At 41.7% G+C, this 20,409-nt stretch overlaps 3 protein-coding genes across 3 annotated transcripts in view; 2 read left to right on the top strand and 1 right to left on the bottom strand.

Moving 5' to 3' along the window:
• LOC109482126 (cytokinesis protein sepA-like) overlaps positions 1-5,865 on the top strand; it is a 14,626-nt gene extending 8,761 nt beyond the window's left edge. Inside the window, exons 13-24 of the mRNA XM_019784818.1 lie at positions 1-186; positions 509-614; positions 843-1,017; positions 1,361-1,538; positions 1,886-2,038; positions 2,420-2,549; positions 2,772-2,804; positions 3,298-3,401; positions 3,527-3,610; positions 3,928-4,110; positions 4,447-4,552; positions 4,730-5,865. The exon at positions 1-186 is cut by the window's left edge and continues 714 nt beyond it. Of these exons, the coding sequence (XP_019640377.1) occupies positions 1-186; positions 509-614; positions 843-1,017; positions 1,361-1,538; positions 1,886-2,038; positions 2,420-2,549; positions 2,772-2,804; positions 3,298-3,401; positions 3,527-3,610; positions 3,928-4,110; positions 4,447-4,552; positions 4,730-4,743 (1,452 nt within the window). The 3' untranslated portion in view covers positions 4,744-5,865. The remainder of the gene's footprint in view (positions 187-508; positions 615-842; positions 1,018-1,360; positions 1,539-1,885; positions 2,039-2,419; positions 2,550-2,771; positions 2,805-3,297; positions 3,402-3,526; positions 3,611-3,927; positions 4,111-4,446; positions 4,553-4,729) is intronic.
• A 799-nt stretch (positions 5,866-6,664) lies between these two features.
• On the bottom strand, positions 6,665-11,559 carry LOC109482120 (ubiquitin-conjugating enzyme E2 variant 2-like). Its single transcript, XM_019784812.1, has 4 exons — positions 11,450-11,559; positions 8,837-8,979; positions 8,021-8,146; positions 6,665-7,618 (listed from the first exon to the last, which is right to left on the bottom strand). The coding sequence occupies exons 1-4, from the start codon at positions 11,463-11,465 to the stop codon at positions 7,475-7,477; spliced, it is 429 nt and encodes a 142-aa protein (XP_019640371.1). The 5' UTR covers positions 11,466-11,559; the 3' UTR covers positions 6,665-7,474.
• Positions 11,560-12,984: 1,425 nt separating this feature from the next.
• On the top strand, positions 12,985-19,800 carry LOC109482119 (kelch-like protein diablo). Its single transcript, XM_019784810.1, has 5 exons — positions 12,985-13,683; positions 15,685-16,108; positions 16,417-16,603; positions 16,961-17,077; positions 17,191-19,800. The coding sequence occupies exons 1-5, from the start codon at positions 12,988-12,990 to the stop codon at positions 17,729-17,731; spliced, it is 1,965 nt and encodes a 654-aa protein (XP_019640369.1). The 5' UTR covers positions 12,985-12,987; the 3' UTR covers positions 17,732-19,800.
• Positions 19,801-20,409: the final 609 nt, after the last annotated feature.

The following is a 20,409-nucleotide window of genomic DNA, read 5'->3' as shown; positions in this document are numbered from 1 at the left end:
ACCCCTGTCTCCCCACTCCCTCCCACCAGCCCTGTTTTCCCACCCCCTCCCACCACACCTGTTTCCCCACCCCCACCCCCTCCTCCAACCAGCCCTATCCCAGCAGCACCACCTCTGCCTATTTTCAACAGGGGATCAAGAGTCAAACTAAGGCCGTTCCACTGGACCAAAATTCCCACAAACATGGTAGGAGCCCAGTCTCTGTGTTTAGCATAAAACACTTCAGTGACAACATTAAGGAAGGAATTCATATTAACAGTGTAGACAACAAATGTGTAACGTTACATATGTGTACTTTATACAACATACAACAATAGGTTCCCATGCTAGCCAAGTATGATGTGATTTTATATTTTTGGAAGGTAGTTCTTCCATGAGACTCTACATAAGGTGAAAAATATGGTGACAACATTGACCAAAGGAGATCAAAAAACCTAGGTAAAGGTTGTATGGATACTGTAGTCAGCCCAGGTTGCTCATGTATCTCCTATCCACACATGTATTACAGCTCTCTAAGACTATCTGGAAGCAGGCCCAGGACAGAAGTGCAGACATCAGTGTTGATGTGCTGGAGAAATACTTCGCACTTACTGACAGGGATTCACCAGACTCAGGTAGGTTTCAGCTTTTGTAGTTTCTTTATACCTTGTAGTATTATACATTAGCTCTCCTTTAGGCTTGCAACTAGCATTCATCTCACATTGGGCTTGGGCTTAGGAAAAAAATGCTGTGTTTCCAGTTTCCCGACCGACCCTAGCAAAAGCCCGCCGGCTATAGCCATTTTTACTGACCAGATAGACTTAAGTTTATTTGCTGTCATTGAGCACCTGTTCTTTCTTCAGCTCCAGTCAAGGTTAAGAAGAAGGCCAAGCTCCTCCTGGATTCTAAGATGGCACATAACCTGGCCATCTTCCTGACTGGGTTCAAGGTCAACCCCGGGGAGCTCACAAACAAACTCCTCATCGTGGGGGAGGATGACGGAGGACTCACCACAGAACAGATTAACTCACTCAGGAGGTCAGGATTTGTTTTAAAACAAATTTTCTCTGTGCATCGTCTTTTCTAGCATATTGTATATTCAGACAGCACTCATAGGTGCAAACTCCTGCTTGACAGGATAGTGTAGCATAATGTCTTTTCCACTACCATAGCTACAACAGACACTCACTCAGTAACTCACTATCCAGTTTAGTGTCTCTTTGTTTGTTTAGGAGGAGACTCAAACACACACCTTTTGCTAGTATGATTAGTTGCGATCTGTATTATTAGCATATTTATATGTAGTCATAAGAAAGCTTTAGAAAACCCCCACATATGAATATGAAGAAGAAATGTCTCATTGTTGCTGTCCGGACCCCAGATACCTGCCCACGTCAGAAGAGCAGGAGCTGTTCCGGGCGTACAAGGGCGACCGTTCGGAGCTGGAGTCCACGGACCAGTTCATGCTGGAGATGTGCAGCGTGCCAATGGTGGAGGTACGACTGGACCTGCTCATGGTGCTGGTGGAACTACCTGAACAGATACAGGACCTTACACCGGTGAGTCACAGGAGCACTGACTTTGCCTTGACAGGGTGTCGGCATGCGTAGTCCTGCCTCTGGACTAAGGGGTTGCCTCTGGACTAAGGGGTCTTACCCAACTGTTTTGGCAGTTGCACAATCAACTACTGCACAGACCCAACTATGCTAAGATTTATGCTATCATGAAAGTTCATCTGTGTTGGTAGTTAAAAGTTTAAAGTTTTGATCCAACCCAAGGAATGGTTTGGTGAAAACCATTCTTTGTGTTGGATAAAAAGTTTTCAAGTATGCTAGGATTTATTAAGACATTGAAGGAATTCTGCCCTGTGCTACTGACAGTTAGACTTTGTTGTCTTCTTCCATAGTCCATCCACACCACTTCTGGTGCCTGTCAGGAGCTGGTGGGACAGAAGTGCTTCCACCAGGTCCTGGAGTACGTCCTGGCTGTGGGCAACCGCATCAACATGGGCACCACCAGGGGGGCCGCACGGGGGTTCCGCCTGGCTTCTCTCGCCAAGGTAAGCACAACTCCAGTTATGCTAGGAGAAAAGTTCCCTCTCAAAGAGAAATTGGTAGTACTGAGAAGAGGTGAAGATGAGGTTTGTGGATTTCTTCCTAACAGTTTTTTATTAGTCTCCCATTTAGTAAGCAAATGCCATTTGATTTTCATAGTATAAGTCATGAATACATCTTCAAACTCACTGCTCTGAATGTTTTCTCTTGAACATAATATAATGAATTTGTCACTAAGGCGACACGATTGTGTGAACACTTTGACTTTTGAGTAGAATCCTAGTTTCTAGATGGAGACAGGTACTACTGTCAAATTAGAAGTCTGAGCAAATTAGCTTTGCCAACAAAAAGTAGAGCAAGAATAAAAACCACTTGTACCCCTGCAGTTGTCTGAGACCTACAGCAGTGACAAGTCATACAGTCTGCTGCAGTTTGTAGTGGAACAGATAAAACAGAAGGAGCCTCGACTGCTGGATGTGTCTGCTGAGATGAGCTGTGTCCAGAGGGCTGCAGGAGGTGAGCTTCTTTCTATTTATCTATTACTGAGTATTTTTGTCTTAATCCACTGTATGTACATGTATGTAGTTAAAGTTGTTTTCATGTGAAGAAATTTTGACAACAAATAAAGGTTGCAGATTATGGATGTTTGTAGTATCTTTTAGATAACTATTGTAAGTGATAGTATCTCGTATTAATGTATTGTAATAACTGAAGTTTTCCCTTTTATTTTTCTAAAAGCTTCTGTGAAAGGCCTGATGGCAGAAATGGAAGGTGGGTGCCACTTCTGTTTGTGAAACATTCCTATTTTGCATGTGTTTATACAATACACTACAAGACTTTGAGAGTAAAACTTGTCCATATAAGATATGTATCAATTAATTATCATACATGTATTTACTGTGATTTACCAGCCAAGAGAGATAATTGATTAAGATACGTATGCTGGGACGGGCTTCGCTGCATTGAGCTGCTTCCCGGTCCTTGTACATATGTAAATACGTGTAACACTAGCACCACTGATTTCACTTGTCCTGTCCTTGCACTTGTCCACGTCCACCCCTACCCTACCCTTTGTTTGCACCTTGCACACAGTACTAATGCGCAGATGCTAGTAATCTTCTTTTTAGAAGGCTAAGCAGTACTGAAGATGATGTATAAACACTACTAGTCACACATTGAACTAAGAAAGACATTAGGGAATTTAGCTATACCAGAAACTTTTCAGGAAATCCATTGCAATAGTTCTTGAACTTATTTCTCTTAGTGATGACCAAGGATCTACTGAAGGCCAAGAAACACGTGGCTTACATGAAGAAGAAGAAGAACTCCCCCTCAAAGAGAGACTTGGAGTTCTGTAAAGAGGTTGAGGTAAGGCTTGAGGATTTCTTCCCAACACCTTTTTACTAGTCTTTTTTTTGGTAAAAAGATGATATTTGCTAGCATAAGGCATGCTTACATCTTCACCTTGCTAAATGTTTTCTTGCTGTTTTCAGGACAAGCTCTCTGCACATGAAAAGGAACTGAATGCACTACAGAAGCAATGTTCTTCCATGAGAGACACTTTCAACAAAGTCCTGGTAAATATTTGCATGTAGTTTCTATTTATTTTGATGATGATTTCCTATATTCTACCCCTGAAACCAACATGAATTTTGTATCAAAGGGCCAATTTAGTAGATAGAAACTTGAGCTTCAGGAACAATATGATGATCATATCAAAATTTGAAGTCTTTACATTATGATTAGCATGATTGCAATGCTGTAAGTACTGGGTGCATATTAGTGCAGGTAAAATTGGGTCTGTGCAGGTATTTCTGATGTTTTTCTGCACCTGTCCTTGTATTGGGTTTGGTTGTGTAAGAGAGTCTGTTTATTCTATTCTGTGCTTTCCCAGGGCCTGTATGGAGAGCTGCCTGGTACAGACTCCCAGGAGGTGTTCTCTGCTGTGTCGGAGTTCCTGGCTAGTTTTGACATCGCCAGGGACAGGCTGAGGGAAGAGGAGGAGAAGAGGAATGACCCCAGGAAAAAGCTGGGCGCCATCATGCAGGGGTCTCTAGCTGGAGCGGTGGTCAATCTGGTAAGTCTGAAGCAATGTTGGTACGTCAATTAGTCTGAAACTACGTTGATAAGCTGGGATTCGAACTCCCAACCTCTTGGTCCTGTGGCAGGGTCGCTAACCACTGGGCATGCTACTCATGGGCTCCTAAATGGGCTATGTTACTGCTGAGCTCCATTAATAGCTGGGATCAATAGCAGTTGCGCATGTTAGTTACAAGGCAAGTAACCAGACATGCGGATGTAGGGAAAGAATTGTAACGGAAACGTTATTCTTATTTTATTCTTTACACCTTATCAGAGTATGTATTTTTCTGTGGTCTCCTTGGTGTGCTAACTAAGGATATTTTGACCCCAGCGCTCCCCTACCTCGGACCATTGCACGATGCTGACCTCCCTGAGAGACACCCTTCCTGCCATGCCCAGTCCTGACCAGGACAACAGTCAAGACCCGTGGACACAGAGTGAGCAACTTTGTTATTTGTATTCACTGATTCATACGGTGTATACTTGGGAAACCAATTTGAAAGTACATGTAGTTTGATACACAAGAAAACAACTGGATAAATTTTGAAAACTGTCAGCCATTTCAAGTAGCATCCACAACTTTTCACCAACAGAATCTGAACATTTTTTTTCAGATGCAGGGAGCTGAGGTGTCCGCAGCTGCCTGAGAAACAAAACAGCAAAAAAACATATTTCTGTATGTCACACCAGCAGTATTTCTGTGTCCTCTGGCTATCAAACTTCCTATATGTTGAATTTAAAAATTAAAAGACCTTATAACATATATATCCTCAAAATGTGGGTTGAAAGTCTGTGGAATTGATTTATTGTGGACGCCAATGGCAATGCAAATGGTCATTAATTATCACATGATGATGCAATGGGCGTATTTTGTGTAATTGTCAACATGTTGTATGGTGTATTTTATTGATGCCAAATACAAATCTTTTTTACACATTCCTGCAGCTAATATTACAGATCACAGTGAAGAGAGTGTCATGCTTAAATGCCGTGCAAAGCATTTTGCACATGGCCCTGGTTATTAAGTTCATTTTGTTTTTACAAATTTTTGTGGAAGGTTGATCCTTTTTTTTTGTGAGAAATGGACCATAGAAGGGTTAGATATAAAAACTTTTAACATTCCTTTTTTTCATGAAACTCATAGTTTATTGATTAATTTTGTTTGTAAATATTCACACAATTGGAATATCAGATAATACTCCTATTATAATAGATAATTTATGTACAGTCCACTTTTCGGGGCAGTGTTGTTTCCACAAAGAGGTGTCTAAGACACTGTTCAAACTTCCTCAACAAATGCCAAAATCTTCTGTTCATATGCTTTTGTCTTCTTCAGTTTAATGAGTTAATGAGTTAAAGCATATCTTAGTGTTTTGTACGTACCTTTAATATATATACTAAAGGTGAAATGTGTTTGTGAAATATATATAATGTAGTTTAGTGCCAAGTTGGAATCATTGTACTAAGCAGTTGCCTGCACAGAGCTTGCTTTTTGTTAATAGTAGTCCATACCACCAGAGATTTCTGCAAGTTTCAAAGAGTTATACCAGTAAGAAATAAAAAGTACAAGTTTGTCTTCCCATTCCTCAAAAAATGTAGACAGTCAGGACAAAATTATATTTTGGATATCCTAAACATGTACTCCTTTCTGAAGTTGTTAACCTATGTAGCTGTATTCAAAGTAGAAAATATTTTACAAACAATTATAGTAATATTTTGTTTGGAATGAAATAAAGGTTTTGAATTGTTACTTGTTTGTTTTAAATACATGTAAGTGGGGGGTAAATCTGCATACTGGATAGCATGAAATGGCCTGGGGCAAGGCTAGTGGACATGACATTGAGAGGTGTAAAATGGGTACCTGACTTCGGTTAGGGAGTAAAGCGGTGGAAGGAGAGGGATGGGCTCTGCCTTTCTGTGCCCTAGACACAATGGACTAACAACCTACTGCATGCAAATGACTACTGCACTGCAATCCTTTGTTACCAAACCAACCTACTAAAATCACATCCTGCTCAGGATGCACTAAGCTAAGGATATCTGACATGTGTAACTTGGGATGTTTAACTGTGATAAATATACCAAAAAGGAGGGAGATGTTGAAAGGTATTGGTTTCACCTTTAGTGAAATGAAATAACTGCACAATAAAAAAGGGACTCAGGGTCAACTTTAACTTTTATCACATCTTGACGTACTGACAGGTGATTCATACCAATTACACAACTCAGAATTGAAGTACATTGTGTATACTGTTATGTCAACATTCCAATCTACATTTAGTTTAGTTTTAAAATAAGTAATGCTAAGGGAAGTCATTGAAGAAGACCCAGAGGCAATAAGGTGAAAGTTAGAATGCTAAAACTGCAATGGTTCCCCAAAATGGCAACTCTCATCCTTTGATAGAACATCTATATGGTAAGAAGACACAAATCTTCATTACACAAACTCAACTTGTAATGGATAAGTAAGTATGGTGCTATCTTCCTCTATACCTTGAAAGAGTTGAAGACTAGACCGTACACGTAGAGAGGACATATGCACCATCAGATTGTAAGTACCATTCCATTTATTTCTAATCATGAACATTGTACTGTACACAACAGAGTACACAAACCAAAGGGGTGACAGAAAAAGAAGACAACTTACAACTTATATTCTACTGCCAGAAGGAATCAAACAAGGGAAACATCTTTATTTTCTTGTTACCAAAACAATGCTTTTCTTAAGTTCACAAGTTTCTGCCCAACAAATCTGACATGCTAAAGTTATTTGCTGAAGAGTTTTATCATTTGTGCTTTCTTTCATTTTTCTGCACCACAAAAGCTATCAAAAGAGTTTCATTACCCTCTCTTCCTCCCCCCCCCCCTTTTAGCTTTCAGAAGCTTACATTACCAGCAATGCATTTTAGTGCAGATCACTTATTGTTGACAACACAGCCATGCATCTGAATGGGCAGGAAGACTGTAACTATCATCTCTAGTAGTAGTACATACCTCCACCCAGCAGAAAACTAGTGTGGGTCAATCACAGGTATTTGTTAGATCCTAGAAGTTTTTGCAGTTCTGTGTATGTGTGTGTGTGTATGTATGTGTTCTTGCTCTCTTTCAGTAGTTGTATATACCAACCCTTCCCACCCCTTCTGCCCTTATAAGTGCTGAGTTCCAGTAGTAGTATGTGGACTGAACTATTTCTCTATGAAAGGGTGATGAGGTTTAAGATTATGACAGGAAAGCACTAACAATCTATCACCAAGCACTACTGATGACACCACCCCTGAAACTGAGCACATTTCGGTGGGAAGGTTGGTTGTGATACAGGTTTTGCGCGAGATGACACCGCTCCCCTCCTGTCCACCCACTCAGGGAAACAAGGAGCCTTCCGGTGGCTGTGTCAGTTTGTTGTTGGACTTGTCTGTCATTAATCGGCGCAGCTCCTGCAGTACAGTCTTGATGCAGTATTTATTCTGCCAGCGGTTTAGTACTGGTACTGATTTCTGGTCAACCTGTAACAGCCATAACCACGTCTGATATTGGTCACTGAAGACTATGAGATTAGAATTCACAAAGCCTTGTCATACGATATAGAAGGATGGCAAGGATATAGAAAAAACCCAAAGGCAGGTTGAAGGGAAAGTTGGCTAACATTTTGAAAACCAAAGGAATTGTTACGATTGTTATGGAGTTGTTGGAAAACATTCTAACCAAATTCAAACCAAGCTGGATTTGTGGGGTGTTTTTTCACTCTTGTGGCAGATATTATTGATGTATTTACATGTTGTAGTGCTCATTCCAACTACACATTGACAAAAACATTACAGGTATGTTAACAATATACAGTATCTTTGCCGACATAGAAAGCTAATGCATGCATTACACACAAAGAAACAGTGTAGAATTGTACTCACCACTCCTGTGTTAGCATTGATTCCAGTCATGTTGATCTTCGTTAAGAATCGCACTGAGGGAGGTGTTTGGGGATACTTACTCCCACATTCTATCCTTAGACTGTAAATTCTGCTCTCATATGGAGTCTGCAAAACATGAATAAATAACATTCTAATCATTAGTCTGTTATTGAAACTGACCCCTTACCACAGATGTTTGAAAATGTATAGTTATGTGTAAGTGTATGTAAATGTACAACTTCTTGTGACTTTGGCACAACTCGCTCTTTATATGTTACTCAGCAAACGTTCAATCTTAAGAAAAAGAAGTTTCAGACTAAACATGCCAGTAACACAGAATTCTTTACCAGTTCTAAACATGAGCTTCCTCTGAGGCACATTTCAATATGTAGCTCTGTCCTTAACATGCAGTACCAGTATGCCCTCCATGATACGAAACGTAGATAAGGCCTACAAAAAAAATGTTGTGTTTCCTGTTTTCTGACCAACCATAGAAAAAACTGCAGACCCTAGCCTTTTTTCTGTGGATCCCTGCAAGGGACATAAATTTTCCAGCTGATCGACCTTTTCTAGCTCCATGATCTGACATGTGAGTGATGAAAGTGTTGACAGTTTTCATGCAAGTTTTACTTTGTTAAACTGTATTGTATAAGTTCAATCAGTAAAGATTGCCAAAGTCTAATAAAAAAAGAAATTAAAAAAAAGATGATCCCTACCTACTGACCCTAATTTTTTTCAGGACTGAAACACAACATTTTCCTTAAAAGATTTAAGACTAGGAATCAAGTAGGATAAGGAAAAGTTGTTGTTGCTGACCCTGGGAGGTCCAATGATCATGCCTGTCCAGGTGGTGAGGCTCATGTCAGTGTCGTCCTCCAGGCCCCAGGAGACGAGCCCCTCCCCGCCGCCCTTCTGCCCCTCGTCCAGTTCATCAATCAGCCGGAAGTTACGTGGAACAACTGGATAAAACATTCAACCAAAATGTGGAACAACTGGATAAAACATTCAACCAAACCATAAACCTTGTGCTACGGGTCAATCTACATGTACACTCCCATAGGTCAGCTGGATACAGCTCAGGTCTGCAGGGAAATACCATGTCACTTATGCAGCATGCGTGACCATACATCAAGCATACATCATCATATTTCCTCTTCCAAGATGCTTTGGCTAGGAGTCTAGGACATTTCCTCCTCAGCAGCAATATTAGTAGGTAGTATTAGTTGGCTCTCTGTGAGTGTCACATCATTTGCTATGACAAACCTTTAATGCATGTAATTTCTCCTGTTTCCCTAGAATTTTCTGATATGGTAGCACTGTTGTACTTCCCTTCAGAAATATTAATGATTTGAAACCCTATATGAGTATTCCATTTCATTACTCGACAGCTCCCGGGGCACATAGCATCCTTTCAATTCCTTAGAAACCCTTTAGGCTGTACCATTTCAAACAAGAGATACCAGTAGAGTAGGGTATGTCCATGAAAACAGTTTGACGCTCCTTTCCACTTTTATCATCTTTAATTAGTATAATCTCGAGTGTAAAATGTACATGTCGACACCCTCACTCTTTCATCTTTTAAACATTTTCCCACTGTTCTAACCAATATGGATTAGCCATAACAATACAAACTTGGCACATTCTAAAGACTGGTGTTCCTGTCACTGCAGGAGGAAGTAACCTGTTCCTGCTTTGCTGTAGCTAATCAATAAATAATCAGCACTACAAGGTCATCCAGGGTCAATTTAGACCTGTCCATGTATGTTTTCTGCTGCATGCAAGTGGTTGATAACAAGGATGTTGTATAATTATACAGATACAGATATAATGTCCTTGATGGTAATGTCTATGTCCAAAGAATATGTAGATGGCTATTACATTACATGCTAGGAGATATGTTGAAAATGCTACACTTGTTTCAGTGATTTTTTTTCCCTGGATTTTATAACAAAAGAGGGGATAGATTTTGGGATTCTAAAAAAAAAGCTGTAAGTTGAAAATGTTGTACATGTAAAATAACAGTGGTATCACTGGTTGTGATAATAGTCACAAACACCCAACATGGGAAAAAAAAGATATTAAAGAAACAAAAGAAAAACCTAGACCACTGGAGCACATTTTGATGACACAAAATCATCCCTCTTGAAAAGGCATCTCCTAATTTTGCATGTTTCATGAAACAGCACATATTTTATAGGTGCCCTGAGTCTGAACCTGCTGTTTAGAGTTCATGTCTCTGTGGAATGTGGTGTGGGGGAGGGGGGCGCCCAACATGGGCACTGGTGCAGCAACTGTACAACACCAGACAGGAAATGGGACCACCGGCTACAGAGATACACCTACCTGTAGAGTAACTACAATAATTTTAGGAAACATAGCACATGTCATCTAAATCTGGGAATGTATTATCCAGACTTGTGTGTTGACTATCAGCACTATAAGTAATTACATGTACATGGCTCAGTAATCTTTGGTTTTGTTGATCGATGAGGTCCAAATGTTTAAGCTTCATGTACAAATTTTAACCTGTTAATTGGCTAAAAAGGAGGATATTTGTACATGTAAGTCAATAAAGTAGGCATGCGATCAAAGCACCTACACCATAGTACATGTAATGTAATGAGCCCAAAATTTAGAAATTATCTGCAAAATCTTTTGTTTCCCATGTACAAGGACACTGAGACAACACAAATCATAAAACTTTGAAAGCATCTTCCCACAAAATTTCCTATAACTACGTCATGATAGGAAGGCATGGGGTCTTATTATCAAAATTGTTACCCAAACCGATCATGGTAAAATTGTGGGGCAACAATAACAGTCATTGTCCTACTCACAAAGGCATACTCATACTGTATAGGCGAAATATTTAGGCATCATTCCACATAACAGCTTTGTAGAACCAAACTTTCCACTTTCTGAAGGTCCTATGTAGAAATTATGTACTAAACCTAACGGTAAAGAAGAAGTGTTTAGTCAGCATGTATGGACGGTTGTTCGTTTTTAGCTCGCATGTATGTATGCAGTCTCCATGGACTCTCACCACCACCCTCAGTAACCCAAAAATGTGTTCGGCATAAGCAAGTCAAATACCACCATCAGAGTGACGTGTGGGGCTCATATAGTCCACTATGTCTTAGAGTCTAACTTGAGGCATGTACGCGGTCTGATCTGGTCGTCTTTTTTGTTCCGAGGCCGACCATTTTTTTGTTCGTCGTCCAGAAACGGGACAACACCAAAACCAGGAAAATGGCGGCACCGTTGAATGGTGGGTTAAAAATTAAGTCAAAATTCAAGTTAGAAGTCCATATAGGGGCTCTAAGGAAGGATAACTATGTCATTTACTTGCATGTAGTAGCAAATGTGGTCAATCGGGCATTTGGAATGGTTGAAATCGTGCAGAAAATGCAGAGAACTTGCTTCACCTACCTACTTCCGACGCCATCTTGGATGACACGAGATGGACCCCCAGCAGTGCTGACGTCACGACCAGTCCCTGGCCCAGCCGCTAGAAGGTACTAGACTGTCCCCTTCCTGTATTACCATCAACAATACGAGTCATGATTCCTATGAGTAAGGAGCGTATGGACTGTCGTTAGTTCTGACTTTCCGCTTCCTTCCACTGTCTAAATTCCATCTGTTGTCATACAAGTGTTTTGGACTATAAAGTGCTGTACTACAACACCCATTACTGTAGCCTGGTCAGTCCAGCCTTGTTAGCTAGTCCGCTCCCCACTGAGATCCGCTCCCCGCCTTCTTGGGGAGCGGACTAAAGCTAACAAGGCTGGACACCAGGCTACCATTACTGCATTTTCACATTGACGCATGATTTTATATATCTATCTATTTTCCGTTATTAGCATTGCATGTCAGATGTATAACTATATGTTAGTTCCTAATTTGCATAGGCTGCATGCATCAAACGTTGATTTACCGTTAAACCCTGCGTTAAACCAAGGATGTCTCCGTATAACCTCATTGGTTGAACTTTCCCTAAACTTTGATATATGTTGACTGAAAAAAAATGTCATTTAAAGAATAAAGTACCACCATTGGTGAAATGGATAAAGTGAAAATTTATTTGACTGTAGCCTGTGTGTCCTATCCTGACATGACCAATGATTAGAACAATGTGACAGTAAAAAGAGGTTATGGTTATAGAACCTCCTTGGACAGTACATGTATAATGTACTCTCAAACAGAGGTTTTGGTTTTGGGTTATTTTTAATTAATTTGGCTTGTTTTTAGGCTTTTTATCGGGGTTTCTTTTTTGCAGTGGAATTGTTTTTTTTGGGGGGGGGGGAGGGGTAAAAATTGCACTGCAAAAAAAGAAACCCCGATAAAAAAAGCCTAAAAACACGTCAAAAATAACCCAAACCTCTGCTTGGAGAGTAAGTATAATGGCCTTTGTCCTGAGAATAGCTTGTGTTGGAACGCATGCGCTTTGATAATAGAGCAAGGCTCGTTGCATTTCATACCGTATGTTTGTGTACAAAAAGGATGTGCAAAAGAAGTCACCAAGTGCATGTTCAAGATCTTTGATTTTAATTGTTAGTAACTTAAAAGTTAAGTTATTAAAACATGATACCCTATCACGGATCATGTTACCATGACACCCTGAACTTGAGCCGGAGGCCGACGGCCAAGGGGACCCAGGGGCTTGAAGCAAGGGGCCATGGGAAATACCGCAAAACTTCCCATAATGCCTAGTTGTAGATCACAGATCACAGTTCTCCCACTACCAAGCAAACCCCACGGAAAAAACTAACCACCTGCTGGAAGTAATATCATAATATTTTGTAAGGACAGTATTTCTCTCACTGTTGATAACGACCGTTGCTATATAAAACCCAATGGCATAGTCAGGTAACCCAGAAATCAACAAAAAAACACACCGAATCCTTAGTTGTATAAAACATCAAACCCACAAATGTCAACATATCAACACACTAAACATCCTTCCCGGCATGCCCCAAACCATCATGGCTGCCGAGGACATATACAAATACAGGCAGGCGCCGACGGGACCCTCCTCCCGGGACCTGCCCCCGAGGGGTGGGGCTGAACTCGCCTCCCCAGGGGCTGCCACCTACGGGAACTACGCTGAGCACGCCTGCTTCAACCTAGCTAAGCTGAACGAGCAGAGGAAGACCGGGGCGTTTTGCGATGTCGTCCTGCGGGCCGAGGGGAAACATTTCCCCGCCCACCGATCCGTCCTAGCCGCCTTCTCGGACTATTTCGCGGCGATGTTCCAAACTCAGCTCGCTGAAGGCAGCCAGAAGGAGATCAAGCTGAAGAACGTCAGTGCTGTAGCCTTAGAAGCCATCCTAGATTACATGTACACAGGGAGCATCACCATAGACTACAACACTGTCGACAAGATCCTTCCTTCCTCGGACTTGCTTCTCTTGAGCGACGTAAAATCCTTCTGCGCGGACTACCTGGAGAAAAACATGGATTGTTCCAACTGCTTGGGCGTCAGGTACTTTGCGGAGACCTATCGGCTCGGAGATTTGGCCCAGAAATCAGAAAAATTCGTCCTGGCGAATTTTCCCGAAGTCATGACGCATGACGAAGTGCTAGAACTGCCCTTGAACAAGCTGGAGGAATTGTTGACAAACGAAGCCATCTGTATCCGAGAGGAACGACTGGCCTGCGACCTGGTATGTTATCGTTTACAAGCATGGGACTACGGGCATTACTTAGCTATTAAAACCACTTGTCAGCACTGAGCAGAACAAAGCATTTAAAGGACAAAACGAATTTCTTTGAAGTCCTGTTATGTTCGGTAAACCTGTTTTAAAGTTATTGATTTAAGGTTGTACCGTAGATATTATATTCAATATAATGACATACAGAGACGTTATGTTCAATATATTAATAGATTCTTTAGTTGTACCCCTTGGACCAGCCATTTCTAAGGATGTACAATACGGGGCAGGTTATGAACTTTTAAAAAATCACGGCTAGCCCGCAGGGTATTGGGGCTAAGTGATTACGTGTCATACGTGCCAAAGTCAAATGTCGTAAAGACCCACCCAAGTTAGAGTACACGGTGTGGCCACCACGCCGATTGGTTAAAAGACAACTAATGCCTTGAGTATCGGATGTTGTATCAGTGTACACCTATTAAATCTATGGCCTTTGCAGGGGTCATTACTGGTGACAGGCTGTCAAAACGCGAAAGCCGGAAAATTCCCGCCAATGACGATAGAAACACGGTGATCAGAAAATGCCTACGATCGTCTATTATAAGGCGTTCACACCGACCCCATGACAACCGGGTTACCGTTCTGTTTTAGTTATCTAGATGTCTTCGTGTTTTGGAAAATGGTTTTAATGCATTCTGTCCTGATCTTTCAACGCTGACTTGCCTGACCTGATTTTAAAAATCCAGGCTAGTGATTGGTATATACCACGCCTATAACACCCCTGTATTTTACTACTGCGATATCCTACTCATTAGTTCTTCTCTAGTGCACATTTATCTGGTTAAAAGTGGTACGTTGTATTGATGGCTTTGCCTCGGTCAAATGCTTCTTTATCGATCTGTTTACGGTCCCAAGAACACGGATGTGTTGCCGGGGGTTTGTAGCGGAGAATATACGGCGCTGTTACCGACTGTTTGTTGAATGTTTGTTCCGTTGTTGCCAGGTCTGGTTTCTGTCATTCTGCAGTCACAAAAATAAACATTCACAACGAGATCGTAGCCTTGAGCTCATTAGGAGCTCGAAGCTGCACGGCATGCAGTGGCATGTTAACATTGCCGGCGTTGTTTTGCTGATCACAGTATTTTCTGATTGTTACCGCAACTCATCTCCAAGCAGATGTTAAGGTGGAATGTGTTTGTATAAAAGTTTCACGCACAACAGCCATTTGCCCTTTTGTATGGAACAAGAACCACCGAAACATAATGTAGTAAAATATAGTACGTTGTCAGGAAAACAAGTACAATATCAAAGTAACTACGCAGAGCATTTAGTGTTAATTTCGATCCCATTCCGAACAAATATGAATAGCTCGCAATAAGCCACATGACGCAAGTTACGTTACAAATCGCAAGACACTATCCCGTGATAAATTCAGACTAAGTCCATGCAACGTTCTGTCCGACCAAGGTCGTTTGGAATGTCAGTGAGAGGTAAGCTGTTAGTGTACGTGATTTGATTACAGCGCGTGACGTTTGCCCTCTAACGCCCCAGGAAAATACCAAGCCTCTGTAGCAGGATCCGCGGTCGGTGTTGTTGACTCAACATTTCCTTGTTTCTGCCGGAGACACGCACGCGTAGTGTTTTCTCGGATTCTTATCGTGTTTTTGTAGGTCCTGTTTTCTACAATATTGGCCGGAATCAGAGAATTGTATGTTAAAGATAGAATCATTAAAAAGACGTCCCAACAAGCCTGATACGATGGCTAGGGAAAAGCACTCACGCGTCAGATCGATATTCATATGAGCGTGCTTGGAGACTAGTAGTGTGATGGTCCGTGTGAAGTGAAATCAGACTAGATTTATAGCCATATAGGTAATGTCAGTTAGTTATTACACTGATAGTGATAATGACAATACAAAATGTAGTAAGAAAGATAATCATAACTTGTGTGAAGAACATTGAGAAATGTGTTTATTATATGTAACGTTACGGTTCCATATGCCCCGTTTGCAGGTTCTGAGATGGGCGGCAGCGGACCCAGACAAGCGGGTCGCCCACCTGGCCCGTGTGCTGGCCCTCATCCGCCTTCCACAGCTCTCTCCGTATTACATCCACGACAGCCTGGACAAAAACCCGCTGCTAGCCCAGTCGTCCGACTGCAAAGCCCTGGTGGAGGAAGTCAAATTGTACCACCTTTTACCTGAAAGGCGCGCCGCCATGCGGCTAGCGGGGTCAGCGCAGCCCCGGGCGTGTAATCTGACGCGTGATGTCATCGTCCTGCAGTGCGGGAAGACGCCGGCGTCGTGGTACGAGTACGGCGTCAACATGACCATGTGTTACATGCCTGACGACGGCCACTGGTTTCCGTGGCCTCCAACGCTGACACCGAGGATCAACCACTGTGCTATAGCGCTAGAGGGGGCAATCTATGCCATAGGTACCGTACAACAGCCTTATGATGTGTGTTCTGTTGCTTATAGTCTTGTCAATGTCATCCAATTTTGTTGAAGTTAGAGATTTCTTACATTTGTGGTTTTTTTCCGTGTCTGTAATCTGACGTGAACGTGTGAAAGAAGGCATATATATTGACAAATACACCAAGTATTAAAAATAAAGCCAAAGCCAGTGAAACTTAGCCGTATTGGTGGACGCGTTACTGATGCCTGAAAAAAATTAACACCGCCGCCACCGCACAGGTCTGCGAGGCTAATAAATGCGATAGTGACGTGTTTGTGCGTGTTTCAGGTGGGATGGACCATGCCGGAAACGTGCTGCGCTCGGCCGAACGGTTCGACCTCCAGAAGAACGCCTGGTACCCCATCGCCTCCATGAGCGTGGGCCGCTACCACTGCGCAGTCGCCGAGTTTGATGGACAGCTGTACGTCTCCGGCGGCATCACGGATCACACGCGCGTCCTGCCATCTGTGGAAAGGTCTAATAATCGAATAATCTTTTTAACCTGATTTATTATTTTGTGAGGTTCTTCATCGGTTTAACCTCAACTCCATCGACCAAAGACGCCTCGGTCTTTGGAAAGACTGGTCCCCTTACTTCCTTTCCTATCTCGTGAACATGCAGCAACCTGATAAGGGTCAGAGGTGGACTAAGTTAGTATCGCCCCCCGTCCCGGTTCATTGAAGGCTGGTTGGCTTAGATGGCTTCTTTCAATCCCCTCACTGTCTTTTTATGTTCATGGCTTTTGGTCTTGCAGAATAGAATCTTGATATGTTACAAATGCAAAAGGCATCAAACGATCGCCTACTCACATCACGTTGATTTTTGTCTTCAGATACGACCCCGGGAGAGACGAGTGGACCACGCTTGCGCCCATGACAGAACCCAGGTTCTACCACCAGTTCGTCAGGAAGGGAGACAGACTGTTCGTCTTGCTGGGCAGGAATAGCAGGTGAGAACGACTACAACTTCTCTATACATCCGTGCATCTTTTCCTTGTGACATTTCTTTTATACCCTTTGTGTACTTTTTTGTATGCCATACTGAGATGTGTCTATGTTGTAGCTACTTCAATACCAGTACGGTGGAGATCTATGACGTCAGAAGAGACCAATGGAGTGTAGCCTGTCAGAGAGAGCCGCCAGTGGAGCTCCACCCCACCTGTGACCGGCCTGTCTGCACTCTGACCCGGAACCTCATCCACCTTATCCACCCCTGCGGCGCGTCCGTGGCTTACGATGACGCCAGATCCACCTGGATGACGTCACGTGTCCTGGCGCCCGTCCCTGGCCACCATCCTAACTACTCCTTCTTCATGCACGGCCGCGTCATGTACGCGTTCGGACCCCACCTGTCGCGTTGCTATAGTTACGACATCGACTTGGACAAAGACTGGAAGGAGATCTCTCCCCTGCCTGTGCAGGGAGACCTGCTCATCACCCCCTGTGCCCTGCAGCTGTACCGGGATCTCCTGCCGAAGCCCGGGGGGAACACCCCGCAAACGGAGTCCCCTCCCGCCGCAGCAGCAGGCGGAGCCCCCCGGGGGGCGGAGGCAGCCAGCGGGTCCGGCTCCGCGTCCGGGTCCGCTTCAGGGTCCGGATGCTGAAGCATTTGACTCAATGGGCCGACTTGATCTAAAGTGTTTGACTGGCCGGTAGGGCATTGTCATGTATCGTGCGAACTAGGTGAAACCATGGAGGTTTTTCTACCTCCGTGATGAAACCTAGCTAGTCTCACTGACTCATCACTCACTGACTACCGACCTCTCAATTGCTGACCTTACATTTCTATAGCTTCCTTCCGCTGAAAATGCCGCCAGACTTTTTAAAGTGCACAACAGAGGTTACATTTCTAACGAACACAAGCAAGTCCCACTGAGTCTGGGTAAAACTGCTAGCGACAACATCAACTTAAACTAGTTGCAAGGCTGGATAATTATGACGTGCTAATTGATCAGTGAAATGCCTAAAGCATAGAGGACTTCTCTCCTTTACTGATGTGCAATATGCCGGGTACTAAGTTTTCTTTTGAAAGGACATTCCATGATGAGCCGGGCAGTACTAGTGCAGGATACTTTTTTTCTCCAACAAAAGTTGCTTAAATGTATAAATAAGAAAAGTATATGAAGAAATGTCTGTATGATATAATTTTCATTTCATGGAATAGTGTCAGAGATCTCTTTATTGTAAATTTTGCCAATCAATGTGACGAATTCTATATAAACTTAAGGTATAGAAGTATAATTAAAGTGTGAAACTAAGTACCGAATGCGACTTAATGACTGATGCGTAAAACATGCTTGTAAAGCATCTAATTTATTTAAATTCTTAAATATGATTTGAAATACTTTCAAATCCTTCCAGCTTAATATCAGAATAAGGGTGCTCTTAAATGTATATATGATTTATACATTTGTGAATGTCAAACATTCTTAACATGATTTAAGTATAACCATAACAACTTTTAACTATGGCCAAACGTCCACTTCGTTCTTCCATACTAAGATAATACTGTAAGCAATTGTATAATTTTGTTGGTTTTCTTGTTTGCAACAATTGACCAGTGAACTGTATCCAGTGGATAAGATTGATGGCTTTTTGCTACTGTTCAGAAGAAACGTGGTTTTGCAACGTGATATATTGCATTTATTCATATGTGATAGTAAATGTATATTTACAAGTTTGTTATACATGCATATGCATTTGTATTTGATATTATTCCGACTGTGCCACACAGAATTATGTGGTGTATATCACACAGTCAAAGATGCAGCTTTGCCAGTAATTCTATACATATGCCTCGATGGTATAATCTATAATGATCTATACTATGGTTTATACATTCCGGTTATAGAAAGGCACATCTTCGATATCTGTATTGTAATATACCTGTATATCTGTTGCCTGTTAGTTTATCAGTGTTCTCGTTTACTGTAGTCAACAACATTGTCTAGTGCATCTAGTTACATTGTTGTAAGAGTGTACAGCAATTTCCTAGTGTTACCCTGTTTGGCATATAAACTCGTTTAGTAGAGACATAAATGCATTTAAATTCAATTCTATGTAGCGTTATATATAAGCATTTATACAAGTGCAATTGTTATTATAGTGTTTACGCTAGGGTAAACTGATGACTACGTCAGTTGACTTTTTGAACGAGGCATAACATATGTCTGCCTTGTCCCCCCGACGACCAGTGTCGGTCATGGGACTAGGTAGGTAGGTAGGTAACATCATTGCATTCCTTCAACATAGTCATACAGTACTATGAATTCTTTCATATCAAGCTACTGGTAGTAAACTATGTGCTGGACTTAGATGAGTTGTCCTTCTTGATTTCCTTCTTGATAATATACATCCTAGAAAGATCAGTGAGTTTAGTCTTCCTTACCTCTATCAGAAGACCCAGGGTACCACATGTAATTACATCACGTTTGTTCCTATCACTTTAAAATAATTCTGAATTTGGCTGTACAAGTGACTTTTTTCAAGTAAATATTAATAGAAAACAGAATGCTACATTCATTTGATACTGCAATCTTAACAAAGTGAACAGATAATCAACGTTACACAACCATCTTCAGAACTTCATTTACCATAAGACTTGTTATATACAAATAATGTGAACGTCATTACACTATGTACATTGTATCACAGGTGGATTATCATATACATGTACCAGTACATGGGTAATTATCAAAGATACTAGTCTTGCATTCCTTGGGTTAGTCCCTAAACCGTTACTATCTTGGCTACCGTGCGTGCGTGCGAGTCATCATGTATAATCTCGTGTTATTACTCGGGGTTTAATTGATGGATTGCCTTGTTTAGGAATCACTTAATCGATACAGAAATCAGTCAAAATATGCTTATCAGATTACTCCATGGTGGTATTAAAAGGCAAATGACCTAGAAGCATGGCTTTTAACTTGACTCACTGCTCAAATCCGCTTTTCTAAGTCACATATTTACACATTCATATTTTCAAACTTTCTAAAGACCATCCAATTCCGTCCGCGTGCCAGCATTTACTTTTCCCCAGAAAATATGTATTCGAGTTTCTTAAAATATTACTAATCAGATCTATTTTTGTTGAGGAAGAGTTATAAGCCGCCTTTGATATTATAGTCAAGATCCTGTTTGGTCAATCGTATCATTAGATACCCGATAATCACCTCAATAATTATTACATTAAGGGTTGTATCATCATCTCTTTCAATTGATTCCACAGTGACTCTGATACCCAGACAGAACATAATTCTCCATTTGTGCTAGTCTAGAAGAA

Source organism: Branchiostoma belcheri, unplaced genomic scaffold (assembly GCF_001625305.1).
Source record: "Branchiostoma belcheri isolate BF01 breed outbred unplaced genomic scaffold, Haploidv18h27 scaffold59, whole genome shotgun sequence".
In the NCBI taxonomy this organism is placed as follows: Eukaryota; Metazoa; Chordata; class Leptocardii; order Amphioxiformes; family Branchiostomatidae; genus Branchiostoma; species Branchiostoma belcheri.
The sequence above is the reverse complement of the archived record's forward strand: the minus strand, read 5'-3'. Positions and strand labels throughout refer to the sequence as shown.

Bases quoted from the DNA above. Each gene is read 5' to 3' on its own strand.
- LOC109482120 (XM_019784812.1), bottom strand. The intron at 8,147-8,836 runs GTCAGCAACAAC...CATGTTTTGCAG, and splicing joins TGATCATTGGACCTCCCAGG to ACTCCATATGAGAGCAGAAT. The intron at 7,619-8,020 runs GTGAGTACAATT...TGGCTGTTACAG, and splicing joins TCAATGCTAACACAGGAGTG to GTTGACCAGAAATCAGTACC.
- LOC109482119 (XM_019784810.1), top strand. From the start codon at position 12,988: ATGCCCCAAACCATCATGGCTGCCGAGGACATATACAAATACAGGCAG. The intron at 16,109-16,416 runs GTACCGTACAAC...TGCGTGTTTCAG, and splicing joins GGGGGCAATCTATGCCATAG to GTGGGATGGACCATGCCGGA. The intron at 16,604-16,960 runs GTCTAATAATCG...TTTTGTCTTCAG, and splicing joins GTCCTGCCATCTGTGGAAAG to ATACGACCCCGGGAGAGACG.